At 46.1% G+C, this 21,564-nt stretch overlaps 1 protein-coding gene across 1 annotated transcript in view; it reads left to right on the forward strand.

The window, feature by feature from the left end:
- CIT (citron rho-interacting serine/threonine kinase) overlaps positions 1 to 20,561 on the forward strand; it is a 1,023,678-nt gene extending 1,003,117 nt beyond the window's left edge. Inside the window, 1 exon segment of the mRNA XM_030217566.1 lies at positions 18,733 to 20,561. Within this exon segment, the coding sequence (XP_030073426.1) occupies positions 18,733 to 18,756 (24 nt within the window). The 3' untranslated portion in view covers positions 18,757 to 20,561.
- Positions 20,562 to 21,564: the final 1,003 nt, after the last annotated feature.

Below are 21,564 nucleotides of genomic sequence, written 5' to 3' on the forward strand. Positions count from 1 at the left end.
GGCTGGAGATTGAAAATGTATATTTTTGGAGGACACTACTATTGAAGGTTTAGGACGTTCAACTCTTTTTATGAAATTTGTGTTTGAGCAAGATCTAAATTCTCCTCTTTGTTTGTATTTTAAAAGATCTCAGGAAGTGTTTTTTTGGACAAAAAGTTTGGATTTTTCCAGATATAACTAAATCCACACAGGAAAGGCCTTTTTGGCTTTGAAACAAGTTAAGGAATTGGGAGATTTTTTCCTTTTCAGTTATCCTTGTAAATGCGTGATATTATTATTATTTGGGGGTTAAATATGAATATTTTGCTCCTAATCAGCTTGTCTTTCATTATGTAAAAAAAAAAAAATATCTGTGCATCCAACTTAGTTTGCAGATAAGAAATATGACTAGGGAAATGTCATGTTAATAGCTTATTTTTTTATTTCCTCTTTTTTGCTCCTCTCTATTTCAGGTTTTTGTGCCCCACCTTATTGTGGTTTAATTAAGAGGAGCTGGATAGTCCTTATAATTAACCAAAATTTTTATTTGGTGATATTCCTGTAATTCCTATGCTGTGTATTTCTGTAACAAGTTTATTCCATAATAGAACTTAGGTGTCTAGGTTTGGTTATAGAATACTAGGGTAACTCTGTCAGCACACCTATCTTTTAGGTGCCAACACTCACACCATGAAACCGGCATAATTCTGGGCACCTAAATGTGGCAGGGACATACCCATTCTTTGCCCCTGAAAATACCTCTCTTGCAAATAGTCATTATGTAATTCAATCAGGTATTTGCACAATAGCACTTAGGTAGAATATTGACATTTATGGGCTTATAAGCACACACATGCATTTATATGTCATTATTTTAAACATTCATAACGCATGTGTAAACATGAGCACCTAGTTTCTAGAATTGCCCTTTAAATGTGTGACCACACCCTGACCTTACCACACTTACAGGAATGGCTGCTCTAACAGCTAAATATATGACCTGACTCCCTGACCACTCCCTGACTCTAGCACACATCAAGGAATGCTTACTCTCAGAGAAACTGATGAGCTGATAATTAGAAGCAAACGCGGACATTAGACGCCAATACCACCATACTAGTGCCCGTATTTGCTCCCTCCTGATGATCAGAGCCAGCAAGCACGTGTAATAACGCGCCTCACTGGCTCTGAACACTAATTGCATGCAAAAAGGGATCTCCTGCCTTCCTCCCTCATGGTCAGCGGGCAGCACGCCAAATAAGGGTGCTGCTCCCACTGCAAACCCTACACCAGCTCAGAGCTGGCGTTAGCAAGGGAGGAATGGAGACTGTGATAAAGTCACCTCCAGGATAGTTGGGTTAAGGCAGTTTCAGTCTGAACTACAAGTCCCAGAAGGCATTGCAGGCAAGGAGCCAGAGGGTGAGATGAAGTACCCGGACTGGACTCCTAGCTGCAATCAGGGAGGACATGGGTGTAAGCTGGCAGGTTGTGTAGAGTGGCTGCCACTAGACGGAGAGTTAGGAAACCCTGTGTGCAGGAGCTCATCATTGGTCTCATTAGTCTAATGCTTAACTCAGCTGGTTTGGGGTGTGAGGAAGCTAATGGAAGGAAAATGATTGGTTGTGGTAGCTGAAGCCAGGGATTGATTAGGCGGGTGGGAAGGAGTCCCAGGAGTGGAGTTGAGTTCAGTTCAGGAGAGAGAAGCTGAAGGAGAGAAGCAGTTGCAGGCTGAAAACCCTTGGGCAGGGAGGTCCCTAAAGTACTGAAGCAGGCTGAGATTCCTTGGGTGAGAGGAAGTCCCAAAAGTATTGAATTCACTGTGAAGCGGATGCAGGGGAAAACCCTTGGGTAGAAGGAGTCCCTAAAATATTGAACTCTCCTGAAGGTAAAGAGGATAGAAGGTAGAAACTGCTGCTTGGTGACTGAACTGTGATGATGAACTGAAAGAACTGTTTGTCTTGGGAATTGAATTACTGTTTATTGTGCGCTGGATAAAGAGCCAAGACTGGAGTCTGTAAGCCTGTATTGAATCCTGGTATGTGCTTGCTGCTGTTGGAACTGTGTACTAGAAACCTGCATGGAATAAAAGTCCTTAAGATTGAAGTTACTGGTGGACATCTATTTCTTCATTGTACCGGGAGCCTGAGGCTGGAGGAGATTGTTCTATCCTTGGCTGCACAAGAGAGGTACCTGGTTACAAGACCCACTAAAGAGGTTTGACAGGTCCAGGATTTTCTCCTGGAATTGTCAAACCTAAGCCCACCCCCCCCCCCAAAAAAAAAAAAAACCAAGACCTTAAGGTCAGATGGGACCTACAGGCCCCCACCCCCAAAACACAAAAACCCTGGTGGTCCAGTGGGACTCCTATCTTCCTTCCCGCCCACCCCCACATATTGAACTAAAATGCCCTATGGTCCAGTGGGACTGCTATCTAGCAAGCTAGCCTGCCCCCTCTCCTTACTCCAGCGGCCTACTTTACCATAGTGGTAGTTGGAGGAGGGCGGGACTAGCATTTCCTCACTCCTCCGGGTGCCTTCCCAAAATGGCAGTGTCCTGCCCTTCCCAGAGCATCCTAGGATGCGCTGGGTGGGGCTTAACTTCCATATAAGAGTTAAGACCTGCCAGCACATCCCAGGATACACTGGGAATGGTGGGACGCCACCATTTTGGGAAGGCGCCCGAAGAGGAGGGAAGGAGTGTTAATCTCTCCTCCAACTACTACTATGGAGAGGTAGGCCGCCAGGTGGGGAAGGAGGGGGGATAGCAGTCCCACTGGACCACTAGGACATTTTTGTTCAATGTGGGAGGGGGGGAAGCTAGCAGTCCCACTGGACAACCAGGGTTTTTGTGTTTTGGAGGTAGGGGGCCCTGGAGGTCCACCAGACCTCAAGGTCTTGTGTTGGGGGGGGGGGCTTAGTTTTTCAGGCCCAGGCCCAATCCGCCCGCAGAACTACCCCTATGATCAGAGCAAATAGCGCACATAAATTTGCATTCTATTAGCTTTGATCATAGGGGCATTATAGCCCCGCTCTGTTCCAGTGCTATTTTTAGAGCGCTGTTTGGAACAGCACGGGGCTTCTGATCATCTGCCCCTAAATGTGTTTCTGATCCTAGCACATTTCTAGGAGTGCTTACTGTATAAGCAGCTAAATGTGTGACCACTCCCTCATCTAGGAATGTCTTTTTTTCTGACAGGCTATATGCATGACCACTCCTTAACCCTAGCTGACTTCTAGGAATACCTACTCTCTGAACAGCTAAATGCAGAGGAAACTTTGCAAAAACTTGGGTCTAGCTAGCTGACTCCTGAAGGTTAGCCATCTTGAGCACGTCGGGTGGCAAACTACCAGATAACTTAGTGCCTAATCCTATCCCTGTAATCTATAATCAGTCTAGAAAACCCTGTACTAAGAAAGACCTTAATTGTAATGTCAGATACCTGCTAGACAATGCCAATATATACAGTCAGAATACTACTATGGTTATGGACCAGAACAAAATGACTAACATTCAACAGCCTAAAAAACCTTGCTACTTTTTGCAATTAACCAAACAACTCTCCCATTTGGAACACAAGTCTCAACTCACTCCTGTCCCAGCCATCTATAGCAATGCTAGATCTGTGGGGAACAAAGCTCTCTTACTCAGGGATCTGCCAGTAGAGTGGGGGGTGTTGTAGCTGGTGCTGCCCACTTTAAAGGCATACTTGGTTTTCCCTGTCCCTGCCTTACCCCATTCCCCCTTCTCCCGGAGTTCCTCTGTGGCTGCCTGCCTCTAACTTTCCTCACAGTAAAAAAAAAAAAAAGAGAGGCTCGCTTTCTCAGCGTGGCGATTTCTGAGGCTTTCTCCTGAGCTCCTGGTTCGGTGCAGCTTGACCGCAGCTCATTTGACTCGGTCTCCTGAGGTAAGAGTGGAGCCCAGCTCCTCCGGGGAGGTTCCTGATGAAGTGTGAAGGTGATCAGGTGATGATCTGAGAGAGAAAGTGCAGAGGCGCAGAAATTGGAGGGTGAGCAGGTAGAGGAGAGGACGAGGTCAAGACAATGGCCAGTTGAGCAGAAATGCCTCCCGGCATAGCCTCATGCTGTCCTCTGGTTGGTCACAAGAAAGGGGATCTGGTTTCGAGAGCTGCAGTGGCCATTGGCTGAGAGAAGCAATTTCTTCAGCTGGCCTGTATATGGGACAGTTTTCTCCCGTTGCAGGTGGCAGCGTTTTCTTAGATTAAAGGGGTTAAGCACTGCTTCCACTGTGGGAAACGCAGATCAGCAGCGGGGCTTTGCAGCACATGCTGCCTAGATGCTAATGCTGGCACGAGCATTGCGGGCGGTGATTCTTCCCGCCTGTCGGAGTTGGCAGCGGCCGCCATCTTGGAGGCGCCGCGTAACTCGACCCTCTCGGTTGCGGAGGAGTCTGAGTGCAGGGGGACACCTCGTTTCGAGGTTTCTAGAGGAGCTTTTGCCTCCGCTTCCCCCAATGTGGGGGCGGATGTACAGGGTGAGTTTTTCTCCCCTGAATTTGTGCTGCTGATTCATAAGGCTTTTATGTTAAAAAGAGCACTGCCTGAGGCTCCTGACAATTCCTGTCGGTCTGGGTTGCCTCTGGTTCTTGATAGCCCAGTGTCTGCTGGAGACTTTATTTCTTCCCCCGAGCTTTTGGCTGACGCTAAGCATAGACGAGTGAATACCCGTCTGAGGGGGACTCTTCACTCTGTTCTCCCCCGTGGTCTAGTTTCAGGGAGTCTGAGGGGTCTGGCAGGCCCTCACGGACTGTTGATCCAGATGAAGGTGGCTGCTTGCCACAGGAGTTGGTTGACCCTAAAGCGGTTCGGATTTTCCACCGCGACGAGCTGCCAGCTCTCATTTCTGATGCCTTACGGGCCCTTTGTATTGAAGATCCTGATGAGGGCGCTGCCTCTTCTATTAATCCTAGGATGGCTAGTACTAAGATGCCTTCTCAGGCTTTTCCCGTGCATGCTTCCATCCAAGAGCTTATTTCAGCTCAATGGTCTGACCCTGAGGGTCCCTTGAAGGTGGCCAGGGCTATGTGTCACCTTTACCCTCTGAGTGAAAGTCAGTTGGCCCTCTTTGGGATGCTTTAGTCATGGCTGTGACTAAAAAGACTACTCTCCCGGTGGAGGGAGGGGTCGCTTTGAAAGATATGCAGGACTGGCGGCTGGAATCTGCGCTGAAGCGGTCCTTTGAAATCTCGGGCCTTTCCTTACGGGTGGCTATTCACAGTTCCTGTGCAGCCCAGGCCTGCCTTTGCTGGTTGCAGCAGGTGGTTGAGCAGCCCGCAGATGGAGCGGGTTCCCTCGCTGAGGTCGGCCCTGTCTTTTTTGGCTGATGCCCTTTATGATCTGGTCAGAGCTTCAGCTAAGCAGATGTCTGTGGCGGATGCTGCCCGCCGCCTTCTTTGGCTCCGGCATTGGGCGGCTGATATGGTCTCTAAACAAAGGCTGGTGAGGTTACCCTTTCGGGGCCTTCTTTTATTTCGGGAGGATTTGGAGAAGATTGTTAAGGACCTTGGGGACTCTTAAGTCCCAACGGTTGCCTGAGGATAGGCCGAGGCCTTCTTCCAAAAGTCCTTTTCCCTCCTCTTCCAGACCACGTTTTTGCGAAGCTCGCAGGTATCGCCCGGGGGCGCTCTGCAGGGTTTGGTCAACGTACCCGTTTCCAGCAGGGGAACTCCTTTCATTCAGACAAACGTGCGGTGGCGTCCGGGCAACGTCCAGGAGTTCAGGGGCGTCCTCCACAATGATGGGGCGCCGGTCCACTCGTCGGTTCCCACAGTAGAGGGTCATCTCTCCCTCTTTCTCGAGGAGTGGACCAAGATTACTTCAGATCAGTGGGTCCTGGACCTGATCAGAGAAGGTTACCGACTAGAATTTGCTGCCCCAGTGGGAGACGCGTTTTTTGAGTCCCGATGCGGCACTGCCGTCAAGCGGGCGGCGGTAAACAAGACCTTGCAGGTGTTGCAGAAGCTCGGAGCGGTGGTTCCAGTCCTCCCGCCGAACGCAGCTGCGGTCGCTAGTCCATCTATTTTGTGGTGCCTCGAAAAGGCGGGTCCTTCAGACCTATCCTCGACTTACGCAGAGTCAACGAGGCCTTAGGAATGCGACACTTCCGCATGGAAACCCTGCACTCCGTCATTGCAGTGGTACAGCTAGGAGATTTTCTCACGTCTCTGAACCTCAAGGAAGCATACTTGCATATTCCCATCTGGCCGCCGCATCAGCGGTTTCTCCGGTTTGTGGTATTGAACCAACATTTCCAGTTTTGCGCCTTGCCTTTCGGCCTGGCAACTGCCCCTTGGACTTTTTCTAAGGTGATGGTAGTGGTGGCTGCCTTTCTCAGGCGAGAGGGTATCGGAGTTCACCCTTACCTCGACGACTGGCTCATCAGAGCGAATTCGGCAGACGAAAGTCGACTTGCCACAGCCAGAGTTGGTACAGTTCTTCAGACTCTGGGTTGGGTAGTCAATATGCCCAAAAGTCACCTGACCCCCTTTCAGTCTCTCGAGTATTTGGGGGTCCGGTTCGACACGGCTTCGGGGTTCGTTTTTCTTCCCAACAACAGGTGTCTCAAGCTTCAGAATCAGGTCGGCCTGCTCCTGCGGATGCCTCGCCCTCGAGCTTGGGACTTAGTTCAGCTCCTGGGATCGATGATGGCCACCATAGAGGTGGTTCCCTGGGCGAGAGCTCACATGAGGCCGCTGCAGCTTGCTCTGCTTCAGCAATGGTCTCCGATTTCCCAGGAATACCAACGCAGTCTAAAGTGGCTTCCTGCAGCCCAGCGCAGTATGGATTGGTGGCTTTCCAACAGCATGCTGCGGCAGGGGATGCCACTGGCTCTTCCTTTTTGGTGTCTGGTGATAACGGATGCCAGCCTTTCGGGCTGGGGAGCTCATTGCCAGGGATGCTTTGCTCAGGGTCTGTGGTCCACCGCGGAAGCGGGATGGTCCATCAATCGCTTGGAACTGAGAAGGCTCTTCTGGCCTTCCACAGGACGCTGAAGGGTCTTCCTGTCCGAGTTCTGTCGGACAACACGACAGCAGTGGCCTACATCAATCGTCAGGGCGGCACTCAATGCAGGACCCTGACTGCAGAGGCGTCTCAGATCTGTGACTGGACCGAGTGCCACCTAGAGCTGCTATCTGCGGCTCACATAGCCGGTCAGAGCAACGTACAAGTCGATTTCCTCAGCAGACATCAAATTGACCCGGCGGAATGGGAACTGGCAGAAGATTTTCTTCAGATTTGTGCCAAATGGGGGACTCCAGGCTTGGACCTCATGGCGTCAAGCGTAAGCGCCAAAGTCCCTCGCTTTTTCAGCAGAACGAGAGATCCTCGCTTGGCGGAGTTGGATGCTCTGGCTCAACCTTGGCCCTCGGGCCTCCTGTATGTGTTCCCTCCTTGGCCCTTGATAGGGTGAGTACTACTTTGGATTTGCCTACACCGAGGATTGGTGATTCTCATCGCCCCGGATTGGCCAAGACGTCCATGGTACGCGGACCTCTGGCGGATGCATGTTGGGCGGGTTCAAAACTTGTTAGTTCAGGATCTGGTGACTATGGAAGATCCTTGCCGCTTTGGTCTTACGGCCTGGCTCTTGAGAGGGCGCAATTGAGGGACAAGGGCTATTCTAATAAGGTTATTGCCACGGTCTTCTTGCAGGCTCGCACGCGGTCTACCTCTGCGACTTATGCTTAGATCTCGCACACTTTTGAGGCGTGGTGTACTCCAAGGTCTATCTTGCCGATTCTGGCGACAGTCTCGCTCTTGCTGGACTTTTTGCAGGGCGGGCTACAAAAGGGCCTGGCCTACAATTCCCTTCGACTTCAAGTGGCAGCGTTGGCCTGCTTCTGGGGTAAAGTCTCCGGCTTGTCCCTTGCTGCTCATCCAGATATTGTCCGATTTCTTAGAGGGGGCACTATGTCTCCGTCCTCCTATGCGGTCGCCTTGTCCGGCTTGGAACCTGGGGCTTGTGTTGAAGGCGCTCCAGTGATCTCCGTTTGAGCCTCTTAAACGGGCTTCTGAGAAGGATGTGACTCTCAAGACAGTTTTTTTTAGTGGCAATGACATCGGCAAGAAGAGTGTCTGAGCTTCAGGCTATTTCCTATCGGGATCCTTTTCTACAGTTCTCGGAACCCGGGGTAACTGTTCTTACGGTGCCTTCCTTTCTGCCTAAGGTGGTTTCAGCTTTTCACCTCAACAAGCCCATTTTTCTTCCTTCCTTCTGTTAGGAGGAGTTTCCGGACTCCTTTGAGCAATTGCGCCTTTTGGATGTCCGCAGGGCTCTGTGGCAGTATCTGCAGATGTTGAATGTGTTTAGGAATTCTGATCATTTGTGATTTTGGCAGGTCCCTGACGGGGGTTTCCGGCGTCTTAAGGCCACTATAACCCGTTGGCTTAAGGAACTCATTTTTTCGGCTTATCTGCTTTCAGGGCAGTTGCCGCCTGAAGCGTTTAAAGCGCACTCTACGAGGGCAATGTCCTCTTCATGGGCTGAAACGGGTGTCCTTTCTCTTCAGGAGATCTGTCGTGCGGCTACCTGGGCTTCTCAGCTCTATTTTGTGCGGCATTACAGGCTGGATGTGGCAGCGCGGCAGGATGCGCATTTTGGAGCCCAAGTGCTTGCTCGCGGAGTTGCCTGTTCCCACCCTACTTAGGGAGTGCTTTGGTACATACCATCAGTTAATGGATTCATCTGCTGTTGATGACAAGGAAGGGAAAATTAGGTTCTTACCTTGATAATTTTCTTTCCTTTAGTCACAGCAGATGAATCCATGATCCCTCCCTGTCTGACTTTAGTTTTTGTACAGATGTTGCATACAGACATTGTGCCTCATCAGGAGTACTTGAAGACAAGCTATCAGAGTTTATACATGCTGTTTTTATTGCAGGAGGTTGATAACGTCCCTCCTTTGTTTGGTTATTGCTCTGGTTCAGGGGCGTTTGTTCTCTGTGAGGAAAGTTTATGTTATTTTACCTTTTTTATTCACTCTGCTTTGGAAATTTCATATACTAAAGGCAGAGGGGGCTGGGCGTCCAGGAACACCATGTGCTTTCAGTGTTCTCTATCTCCACCTGCTGGTAGGCGGATATAACCCATCAGTTAATGGATTCATCTGCTGTGACTAAAGGAAAGAAAATTATCAAGGTAAGAACCTAATTTTCCATTCCTCTGCCATGTCACAATTCTCAAGGATTATCTTCCTGGGAGACTTAAACCTACATTTGGAAAATGATGCAGGCACCAATATCCACAACTTCAAATCATTCCTGAAAGGACTGCGAACTAACTACATTCTCCGAGGGAGCAACTCATGAAAAAGGAGATACGTTAGACTTCTTGACGGCCTATCCTAATAGCTTGATTAGTTCATTCAAAATAGAAGCCAGTACCATGGTCTGACTATTTCCAACTGGTTTTCACTATTGATATCTGTATGTCAAGCTTAACCAGACACAAGTCATCCAAATTCATCTCCAGCAGAGAGAAAATCAATGAGGCCAAGACATCCAGAAATTCGCCATGGTTTACAGAGGAACTATCCATCCTAAAAAAAAAAGGCATGTTGACACCTTGAAAAGCAATGGAAAAAGAACAAAGATACTACTGATAAATCCAAATCGAAGTCAGCCTTCTGACGCTACAAAAAGAAGGTAGCTGACTCAAAACGCCAATACTATTGCAGCCTAATAGGTCAAGATGATCTTGTCAAGAAAAAAACTTTTCTCCTTAATTGTGTCCAATGTTCCCATCAATCTGTTCCCATATGGCTTATTACGGGAACATTGGGCACTAAAGGGTTAAAACACTAACTTCCCCTAAGAAGGATTCTGCCAGGTACTTATGATCTGGCTTGGCCTCTGTTTGGAAAACAGGTTACTGGGCTAGATGGACCATTGGTCTGACCCAGTATGGCTACTCTTATGTCCTTATTCACAGAAAACATGTCCCACCACCCAAGACCTCACTGATCATTATGCCAATAAGATCCTCCAATTTAGGTCCGAACTATCAAAGACTACTCCAACAGAGGAAAATAGCCCAACCCTTAGTTCAGCCTTAATCACCGGAGATCCTACAACCCAAGAGATCAAAACTGACCAAAACTGGGAATCTTTTCAACCACTAACAGCTGAGGATGTAAGATCAATACTGTTGAACTGCTGCCAAGCCAACTGCTCCCTGGATCAGTGCCCAAAACTTCCTACTCAAATCCATCCCTATGGAAGCAGTAAACTGATTACTTGATGATCTCAATGAGCTGTTAAAAACTGGCTGTCTTCCTTCTGATATGGGCAAAATTGTTCTCACTCCACTACTGAAGGGATCTGGGTTAGACGTAACATCGCCAGCAAACTACCATCCAGTGGCAAGCATACCCCTTTTTACTAAAACGTTATAAACTTACATTAGTAAACAACTTTTTTTTATCTGGAAAAAAAATCTATTTTACACTGGTCACAATTTGGCTTCAGATTGTCACGGAAACATTACTGCTAGTTCTAACTACATATGTCAAACAACACCTATGCAAAGGTGACCAAGTAATTCTTCTCCAATTCAATATATCAGCAGCATTTGATGTGATTGACCACACATTGCTACTTGAACGCCTGGATCAGATAAGAATAACAAAGACTGTGCTCAAATGACTCAGTGAATTCCTTTCAAATTGAATCTTTCTGTTAAGCAAAACAACCAACTTTCCAACTACTGGTCTACAGGAATCTCCTCCTGTTCAACCTCTTTATGTCATCCCTTGCCTCAATACACCTGGGACTTAATGAACTACTGTTATCCTACACGGATGACATCCTGTTTCTCTTACCAGTAACAGCATGAAACAAAGATCCAACTCAGTCTGTCGCGAATGGTATGACTGCTGTTATGTTAGCACCTGGGTGTCACGGACGTGAGTCCTTGTGCCCAGGCGGAGCACAGAGACGAAGACTCGAACCTGTGCTCTGATGGGCAGCCGAGCAACCCCAAAGCTTCACCTGTGATGACCGCCGTTCCCCAAGGGTTGAGCCCCCAGGTGCAGACGGCCGACAGGACCTCCGGATGCAGACGGGTCGAGAGGCAGCAGGCAGGGAGTATCCGGGGTCAGGCAGGAGTCAGAGACGGGCAGCAGGCAGAGAGAAATCCAGGTTCAAGCAGTGGTCCGGTCAGGCAGCAGGCAGAGAGTATCCGGGTTCCGGCAGTGGTCAGGCAGGAGGCAGGGAGTAATCCGGGTTCAGGCAGTGGTCAGGCAGCAGGCAGAGAGTAATCTGAGTTCAGGCAGTGGTCAGGTCAGGCAGCAGGCAGAGAATAATCCGGGTTCAGGCAGTGGTCAGGTCAGGCAGCAGGCAGAGAGTAATCTGAGTTCAGGCAGTGGTCAGGTCAGGCAGCAGGCAGAGAGTAATCTGAGTTCAGGCAGTGGTCAGGTCAGGCAGGAGGCAGAGAATAATCCGGGTTCAGGCAGCAGGCAAAGAGTAATCCGGGTTCAGGCAGTGGTCAGCAACGAGAGGGTAACAGCTAGAGAATAGATACAGCGCAAACAATCACATACCGGAGTAGAAGCCCAAGCAAAGAAGTGGAGTGAAGCTGCTCCTAAAATAGCCCCCACCATCAGGGAAAACAGAATCAGCTGGCAGGGAGAGCCTCCCATTGGCTGGCCAGCTGGAGGAGCCGGGTCCAATCCCGAAGAGCAGGAGTTGGGGCGAAGAACTCGGCGTTCCGCATCGCGGATGAACAGAGGAGCCCTCAGAACGTCGCGAACAGGCAGAGGAATTCCTGGAACGCCGGGCCTGCAAAAATGGCCGGCACTCCACGTCGCAGGAAGCAGAGGAGCCCCCCCCCCCCCCCCCGGGAGTGTCACGAGCAGGCAGGGGAATTCCTGGAGCGCCGGGCCTGCCAAGATGGCCAGCGCTCCACGTCGCAGGAGCGCCCCTCACCAAGCTGAGGAGCGTGACACCACTTTGCTATATTTGGTCCAGTCTAACAGACTGAAACAAGAACTAATGCTAGCATCACCATTTCAAAAAAGACAATTTGAAATCAGAAGATTTTCAGCTCTTTATTCCCCGTACTTGGAGTCAAAATGTGGAACTTTTTGTCTAATCCCATCAGAACAGAAAACGGCTACCTCAACTTCAGGAAGAGGCTAAAAATCTTTCTCTTCTGAAAGACTGGTTCATAATAATCCATCATGACTTCTACTTCCTAGTATCATCCATTATCCTTTCCTTTAATGTTTTTAGTCTCATGCATTACACCAATGATCTCAGTTTCTCATACCTCACACTAACACTATCTGCTTTTGTCTCACCTAGAATGTAAATCACACCGAACCCTGGAAAGGGGATATTAGCAGTATACAAGAATTGAATTGAATTAGGGATGCACTATTTAATCCATCTGTGTGGTTCTATAAAAATGATTTATGTGGTAGAGGCATGAGGCATGGTTGCCTATTATCCCCCATCCTTTTTGTAATCTGTATTGAGTCTTTAGTGCACAAATTATTGCAAGACCCAGAGTTACATGCAGGCTTATTTTCGAAAGAGAAGAGCGCCCATCTTTCAACAAAAATCGGGAGATGGGTGGGCGTCCTTCTCTCAGGGTCGCCCAAATCGGCATATTCGAAAGCCGATTTTGGGCATCCCCAACTGCTTCCCGTGACGGGGACAACCTAGGTTCCCGGGGGCGTGTCAGAGATGTAGCGAAGGCGGGACTGGGGCATGCCTAAAGGTTTGGGCGTCCTCGAGCGATAATGGAAAAAAGAAGGGCTTCTCTGAGGAGCACTTTGGCTACGTTACTTGGTCCATTTTTTCTTACGACCAAGCCTCAAAAAGGTGCTCGAACTGACCAGATGACCACCAGAGGGAATTGAGGATGACCTCACCTGACTCCCCCAGTGGTCACTAACCCCCTCCCACCCTGAAAAAAACAACTTTAAAAACTTTTTTTGCCAGCCTGAAATGTCATACTCAGGTCCATCGCAGCAGTATGCAGGTCCCTGCGGGGGGAGGTATGTGTGTGTCAGCGGAGACATAGCGAAGGCGTGGACGTCCTTCTTTCAAACATTTTGGACGTTCTGAACTGCCCCCCCCCCCACCCACCCACCCACAGGGATGGCCAAATTTCAAGGGAGTGGAGTAGAGGAGTGACCTAGTGGTTAGAGCACTGGTCTTGCAATCCAGAGGTGGCCAGTTCAAATCCCACTGCTGCTATTTGTGATCCAAAATCCAAATAAATAAAGGGGATGTCAGAGGCATAGCAAAGGCATGGACATCCTTCTCACAGAAACATCCACATTTTTGACGTCCTCAACTGCCGTTGCAGGGACGGAGGCATAGCGAAGGACATCCTTCACCCATACTCTTAAAAAAAAAAAAAAAAAGACGTCCCTGATGAGCACTTGGACTTTTTCACCTGGACTTGTGTTTTTCTAAGGTTCTAGATGGCTATTATACACGCAGCTTGTCTGCATGTATGAAACCATCTTTGGCATGTGCAGAGCAGCCACGCATAATGCTTGGCTGCTCTGCACTGGCTTCCCCTCCTTAGGAAGGAAATCGTGTGCAAATGAGCTAACAGCAAGCAGCTCATTTGCATGCGATTTCCTTCATGCATGCCTGTTCCTTTCCGAATCGCTAAGGGATCAGTAAGGGAAGGGCTTTTTCCATTCAGTTAGTGCATCTTGGCTGAAGGTAAGGGAGCTATGTACCTGGGAGCAATTTGTAAAGTCCACTGCAGTGCCCCCTAGGGTGCCCGGTTGTTGTCCTGGCATGTCAGGGGGGGACCAGTGCACTATGAATGCTGGCTCCTCCCACGACCAAATGGCTTGGATTTGGTTGTTTCTGAGATGGGCGTCCTCGCTTTCCATTATCGCTGAAAATCAGAAACGACCAAGTCCTGGGCGTATTATCGCAACGAAAGATGGACGCCCATCTTGTTTCAATAATACGGGTTTCCCCGCCCCTTGCTGGAGCCATCCTGTGAGGGTGTCCCTTTCGATTATGCCCCTCATGGTCTTTATTTAGAACACAGTGAGCTTAAATTAGTGGTGTTTGCAGATGACATTCTTGCAGGGGTAGGCACCCCTAAAACAGTTTTACCTGTGTTGACTCGCATCTTTTGCAGAGAGATTGGGAATGACTATTAACTATAAGTCTGAAGCATTAAGTTTAACTGATGGTTTTAGAGACTTTGCTGGGTGAAGTACACATTTACTTAGGTCTTATTATCCCTCGTAAATTGTCTTGTTAGGGTTCTTGCAAGAGGCAAAATCTCATTTGGGTAGGTGGGCATCCCTCCCCATCTCTTTGTGAGATTGGGTGCCTCTTATCAAAATGATATTCTTGCCAAAGTGGTTGTAACCACTTCAGATGCTATCAATAATACTAACACCTAACCAACCAACCCAGTGAAATAAACTGTTGCAGCAGTTCTTGTGGAGAGAGCAGAAGGCGTGTTTGGGCCTTTGGACCCTGCAAATTTTGCATTCTGAAGGAGGGCATGGGCTTCCCAGACATGCGTCCTTATAACATAGCATCTCTATTTTGCCAGAGATTGGGTTTTTGACACCACAAACTTTTGTGATATGTCTTATAAGCAGTGTGTTAGTGCCCCCTTAGCTTTGTCTTATTTATTTATTTTATTGCATTTGTATCCCACATTTTCCCACCTATTTGCGGGCTCAGTGTGGCTTACAATACATTTTGAATGATGGAAATACAATGTGTTACAGTACAATTATGGGTTACATTATGAGGAGTTGTGGGAAGACAAAGTCAAGTCAAAATAACATTTGGAGCGTACAAAATATGGAATGTTACAATGGGGAAAAGATATGGCGATAGAACAATAGCATGAAAACCTTAAGGTATAGCAATTTTATATGTGGGTGGAGTGTTTGGGGTAAGAGAATTTAGAAGAAAGTGTATTGGTACATTTCTGTTAGTGTGTATGGACTTCATGTGTTTTGATCCTTGCAATAAATTTTCTCAAAGAGATAAGTCTTTAATCGTTTGCAGAAGTCGGTTAGTTCGTAGATCGTTTTCAGGTTGCGTGGTAGTGTGTTCCAGAGTTGCGTGCTCATATAAGAGAAGGTTGATGCATGTAGTACTTTGTATTTTATGCCTTTGCAGTTAGGGAAGTGGAGATTGAGGAACATTCGGGATGATCTATTAGCGTTTCTGGGTGGTAGGTCTATTAAATCAGACATGTATGCAGGGGCTTCACCGTGGATGACTTTGTGGACTAAGGTGCATACTTTAAAGGTGATACGTTCCTTGATTGGGAGCCAGTGCAGCTTCTCACGTAAGGGTTTTGCACTTTCGTATTTTGGTTTTCCGAAGATGAGTCTGGCTGCTGTATTCTGGGCTGTTTGAATACATGCTAGTGTGAGCTCACTCCCCTAATCCTGAACCCAACACATTTTAGTGAAACAAGTACATTGGGCATGGGGATTGGCCCATAAGCGTTGGGCATGGGGAATGGAGATTTTTCCCCAGGGATACAGAATACAGTTTTTAAGTGATGGCATACTCTGGGTATTAGATTTGTATCATATTTTTTGTAGGCTGATGAAGCTCGATTGTTTAACTCTGCAGCCTTAAAACATTGGATTGGGATTACTACCCTTATATGCAAATGCAACATTATTTGACAGGGTGGTCTCTGATTCTAAGAACAGTCTTGAGGAAGAAGATTTTGAGGAAAGATGGTCGCTATTATGAGGGCTTGCAGTTGGGTGAGGGGCAGGTCTCTTTTTGGTCATACAGTAGGTAAATGGAGGGAGGAGGACATAGTTGGGAATAATGAACTAGAAGATTTTTGGATGGGGTTTATGGGGGAGGGGAGTAATTTGTGGAAAGTAGCTCTGAGAATTACATCATAAATTTTTTAACAGATTGTGCATGCATCCCAACAGAGCCCAGAAACTGGGACTGCATACTGATAGTGCTTGTAAGAAATGTGGGGACAGAGGGTACATGGATATGTTGTGTATGGGCTTGGCTGAGGATCCAGGAATTTTGGACCCAGGTATGGGCACACTTAAGTGATATGTTTCGGGCCATTTTACCTATGAGTGCCAAAATGAGTCTGATGGATCGAATGGATATGTTGCATGAGGGAATGAAGGTGTCTGCATTGTGCATTTACAAAGCCTGTTTAATGACGAAACGTTCTATTTTGTTACAATGGATAGAATATCAGCCTCCGATGCTGCTGATATGGTACAACCAAATGCATGAAATCAGTTAAAATTGAGAGAGGATGTCTGTGGAAGAGGCTGGGGAAAAAACAAAAAAGTGTTTTCTTAAGATTTGGACACCAAAGGCACGTTGACTAAGAGTTTGCACTGCGTTGTTAAATAATTTAGAGGTTTAAGAAGCAGGTGGGGGGTTGTGAGGTGTTGAGATATAACTGGAATTTTGGGAGTTTATATATAAAATTCTGGTAAGTTACAGTTTGATTAAGGGAGTCCTTTTATTAAGAGGCGGTAAGCACTACCGCATACTTATCATGTGGGGAAAATGCACTACTATGGGGTGCACTCAGACATCCCACAATGTTGGCATCTGCATACGTGTCCCGTGATAGTGTTGGCATCTACGTACACGTCCTACACTCTAAAAAAAAATGCTTTTTATTTTTTAGCGATGGAGGTGTGTTGGTGTCAGAGAGTAGGTGTGCCCAGTGCTAAGCACAGCCACATTGCTGCACACCTATCAATTAACGCATGGTTAATGTGTGAGCCCTTTCTCCCTGTTAAATAGGTGTTGGTAAGGGCTCACATGCTAATGACCATGTGCTAATTGGAAAATTAGCACATGGCCATTGATCGAGGAAATGAAAAATCAGCTATTTTACAGCTGCACTAAAAGTGGCCTCAGAACGCAGGGAAACCACATTACTACTACTACTTAACATTTCTAGAGCACTACTAGGGTTATGCAGCGCTGTACAAATTAACAAAGAAGGACGATCCCTGCTCAAAGGAGCTTACAATCTAAAGGACGAAATGTCGAGTTGGGTAGTCTAGATTTCCTGAGTAGAGATGTAGTGGTTAGGTGCCGAAGGCGACATTGAAGAGGTGGCTTTGAGCAATGATTTGAAGATGGGCAGGGAGGGGCCTGGCGTATGGGCTCAGGGAGTTTGTTCCAAGCATGGGGTGAGGTGAGGCAGAAAGGGCGGAGCTTGGAGTTGGCGGTGGTGGAGAAGGGGACTGAAAGGAGGGATTTGTCTTGAGAGCGGAGGTTACGGGTAGGGACGTAAGGGGAGATGAGGGTAGAGAGGTAAGGAGGGGCTGCAGATCGAGTGCATTTGTAGTTTAGTAGGAGAAGCTTGAATTGTATGCGGTATCTGATCGGAAGCCAGTGAAGTGACTTGAGGAGAGGGGTGATATGAGTATATTGGTCAAGGCGGAAGATAAGACGTGCAGCAGAGTTCTGAATGGACTGAAGGGGGGATAGATGGCTAAGTGGGAGGCCGGTGAGGAGTAGGTTGCAGTAGTCAAGGCGAGAGGTAATGAGAGAGTGGATGAGAGTTCGGGTGGTGTGCTCAGAGAGGAAGGGGCGAATTTTGCTAATGTTGTAGAGGAAGAAGTGACAGGTCTTGGCTATCTGCTGGATGTGCGCAGAGAAGGAGAGGAAGGAGTCGAAGATGACACCGAGGTTGCGGGCAGATGAGACGGGGACGATGAGGGTGTTATCAACTGAGATAGAGAGTGGAGGGAGAGGAGAAGTGGGCTTGGGTAGGAAGACAATAAGTTTGGTCTTGGCCATGTTCAGTTTCAGGTGGCGGTTGGACATCCAGGCAGCAATGTCGGATAAGCAGGCCGATACTTTGGCCTGGGTTTCCGCAGTGATGTCTGGTGTGGAGAGATAAAGCTGGGTGTCGTCAGCATAAAGATGATAGTGGAAACCATGAGATAAGATCAGGGAGCCCAGGGAAGAGAGGTGTAGATTGAAAAAAGAAGGGGTCCAAGGACAGATCCCTGAGGAACTCCAACAGAGAGCGGGATGGGGTGGAGGACGAACCATGAGAGTGTACTCTGAAGGTACAATGGGAGAGAGATAAGAGGAGAACCAGGAGAGGACAGAGCCCTGGAACCCAAAAGAGGGCAGTGTGTCAAGAAGTAGGTTGTGATTGACAGTGTCAAAAGCGGCGGATAGGTCGAGGAGGATGAGGATGGAGTAGTGACCTTTGGATTTGGTGAGGAACAGGTCATTGCAGACTTTAGATAGTGCCGTTTCTGTCGAGTGTAGGGGGCAAAAGCCGGATTGAAGCGGATCGAGGATGGCATGAGAGGAGAGAAAATCAAGGCAGCGGCTGTGAATGGCGCGTTCAAGTATCTTGGAGAGGAAGGGTAGGAGGGAAATGGGGCAGTAGTTGGAGGGACAGGTAGGGTCAAGTGAAGGTTTTTTGAGGAGTGGTGTGACCACAGCATGCTTGAAGGTGTCCGGGACAGTTGCATGCTAGTCATAGCGCAGGCCAGCTTTTAGCACTGCTTAGTAAAAGGGCCCCTGAATGTCATATTGGAATTGTTTAACAAAGCCTTTTATTCTTTTGGTTTGGATGTTTTGTTCTATATTGCCTCAATAAAAGAATTCAATTTTTTAAATTCTGTATTTGTAGAGCAGCACTAACAGATAAGTAGTTACTCTTACCTCTGTAGTTGTCTAAAGATGGTTTGTTATAAATATTTTTGTTGTCCAGTTTGAAACAATGTTTTTCTTTTTTTTTTCACTTACAGGTCTGGGACCAATCTTCAGTATAAATTTCAGCTATAATTCATCTTGATCTGTAAACCCCTGAAAAAAGCATACTGAGCATCTGCACACTCATTAATCAACAACACAGTAATGGTACTGAGTCAGAGTCATCGGAGAAAAATAATTTTCAATATCATGAGACACTTAAATATATTCAAGTAATATCTTTGGGGACATACAAATCCTTTCAGGATTGCCTACAGTTCAGTACCAAAATGCCTGTTTTCCTCCACCTTTCATGCACTTCCATATTTTCTCCTGTAATACATTTATTTTCAACTGGTGTGAAAAGTCCAATGTTAGCAATGATTTTATATAGGTACACACACACATACAGTCTAAAAATGGAGTTTTCGAAATCCTTCAAAGTACTACATGAAAATGTAACTCTTACCTTCATTGAAAGAATAAAACATATAGGCTGTATCTCAACTTTCATTGCTATAGGGTAAGCTCATTAGCAGCAGACCATACATTTTTTTAAAGTTCTTATGTAAGTCATAACTACTGCTGATTTTCCCTTGTCTACAAATGTTTACCACAGTAACATATACCACTTACAAATTTTTGCTAATCAACTTGTCTCTGCAACTTCATCTATTGCGCATGTTGTATTCATTGAATTGCAAATTCAAATCCAATTCTAACTTGCAAATGATTACTTTGCATGCTGCCAAAACATCTGTCAAGTAGATTCTTTTTATAGGCTTTGCTGTATATTGTACTTCTGTATATTGTTCCCTTTTAATACTTTTAGATTTCTCTATAATCAAATCTTTGATTATTTTGTTTTATTTTGTTGAGGATCGGGGAGGAAGGAGGATGGTACAGTATGTATAAAGTTGGAAGCATCCGCAGTCTTTTGTAGGCAAATCACAGAACATTCTATTCCACAATTAGCATGATTAAAAGTATACCGTGTGTAATGGTATAATTTTGTAAAAATAATAAACTGTCATCTCTTTCCTCCTCCATTTCAAAACATACATTGTGGCTGTGAGTACTGGCCTGATCTGGACTCTTGAAACATAAAATCTTTTAAATACTCCACAGCACTGGATTATGTATAACTGCATGGTACAGTATTTCATTTCAATTTATTTGGTGCTGAATGCTTCAAAATCTTAACAGATTAAGCGTGACATAAAATCTTCAAAAGTAGTTTGATACAGCAAAGATACTTGTCTTTAAATCAATTTATTTGCAGTTTATTTAAAGGCTTCTTGTCGTACCGGAAATTTGTGTACCAAAGTATAAGCTGTGTCATCATTGTGAAATGCTTCCGTTCTTTACAAATAACATAAGGACTCTAGTTATTTATGGAAAAAAAACTTTATATTCATAAACAAAGAAATTGAATTGATTTCTACTTTTTTATTGTAAAGTGCATTTTTGAAAATAAGCATTTTGTTTAAGGGTGGTTGTGGACAGCCACCTTTAACTAATAGAGGTATCTATCCTTAATCCTCTCTGAGGCAATAGGTTTAACTTTAGTTTTACAAACACACATGGTTTAGGTATTAAGAAATAGATGTCTAAAATACATTGTAATTTTTGTTCTGCTGCTTTAGGCTCATATTGACAACACAATAAAGCACACTTTCAATATTTCAGTCCAGCTTTGTGGAGTATGTCTTTTCTAGATTTATTTGAAATCAGTCTCCTTCCTGTTTTAAAATTTAAAGAGATACATCATGCAAAGAAAAACCTGAATTCTAAAATAACAGTTGTTAAAGAAAGTACATAAAAGGAAAAGAAGAAACAAAAACAGAAAACAAAAATCCAGCTACAGCCAATCTCCCGTTTTCAAAGCCATGCTGCAATGCCAACATAGTCCATTCAAAGTGAATGGGCTGTGTCCGCATTAGCTCACTGGCAGCTGCTAGCGCAGCTTTGTAAACAGGGGAGATAAATAAGTCTTCAATACAGAAAATGAGGAGTGGCCAAATAAGAATTAGAACATTTACTCAGAAATTTAATAAATATTTGAGCACCTAAGAAAATTGACCCCTTTTCTGAGTAGTGTCTGATACATCTGGGAACACACTATGACATTACAGGACAAAATATTTTGATTTCTGAAATAAAGCTGTAGAACCATAGGTGTTGCTACAGGGTAACATAAGAATAGCCATACTGGGTCAGACCAGTGGCCCATCTAGCCTAGTATCCTGTTTCCAACAGTGGCCAATCCAGGTCACAAGTATTTGGCAGAAACCTAAATACAGTAGTAGCAACATTCCATGCTACCAATCCCAGGGCAAGCAGTGGCTTCCCCATGTCTGTCTGACTAGCAGACTATGAAATTTTCCTCCAGTAACTTATCCAAACCTTTTTTAAACCCAGGTATGCTAACCGCTATCCTCCAACAAAGAGTTCCAGCACTTAATAATCGTTGTGTGAAAAATATTTCCTCCTATTTGTTTTAAACGTATTTCCGTGTAACTTTAGTGAGTGTCCCCTACCTAGTCTTTGTACTTTTTGAAAGAGTAAAAAATCAATTCACTTCCACTCATTCTATTCCACTCAGGATTTTGTAGACCTCAATCATATCTCCCTCTCAAACATCTCTCTTCCAAGCTGAAGAGCCCTAATCTCTTTAGACTTTCCTCATATGAGAGGCGTTCCATCCCCTTTATCATTTTGATCGCTCTTCTTTGAACCTTTTCTAATTCTGTTGTATCTTTTTTGAGATATGGCAACCAGAACTGAACGCAATACTCAAGTTGAAGGCACACCATGGAGTGATACAGAGGCATTATAGTATTCTTGGTCTTATTTACCATCCCTTTCCTAATTGCCGTTTGCTTTTT

Source organism: Microcaecilia unicolor, chromosome 11 (assembly GCF_901765095.1).
Source record: "Microcaecilia unicolor chromosome 11, aMicUni1.1, whole genome shotgun sequence".
NCBI classification, from domain to species: domain Eukaryota; kingdom Metazoa; phylum Chordata; class Amphibia; order Gymnophiona; family Siphonopidae; genus Microcaecilia; species Microcaecilia unicolor.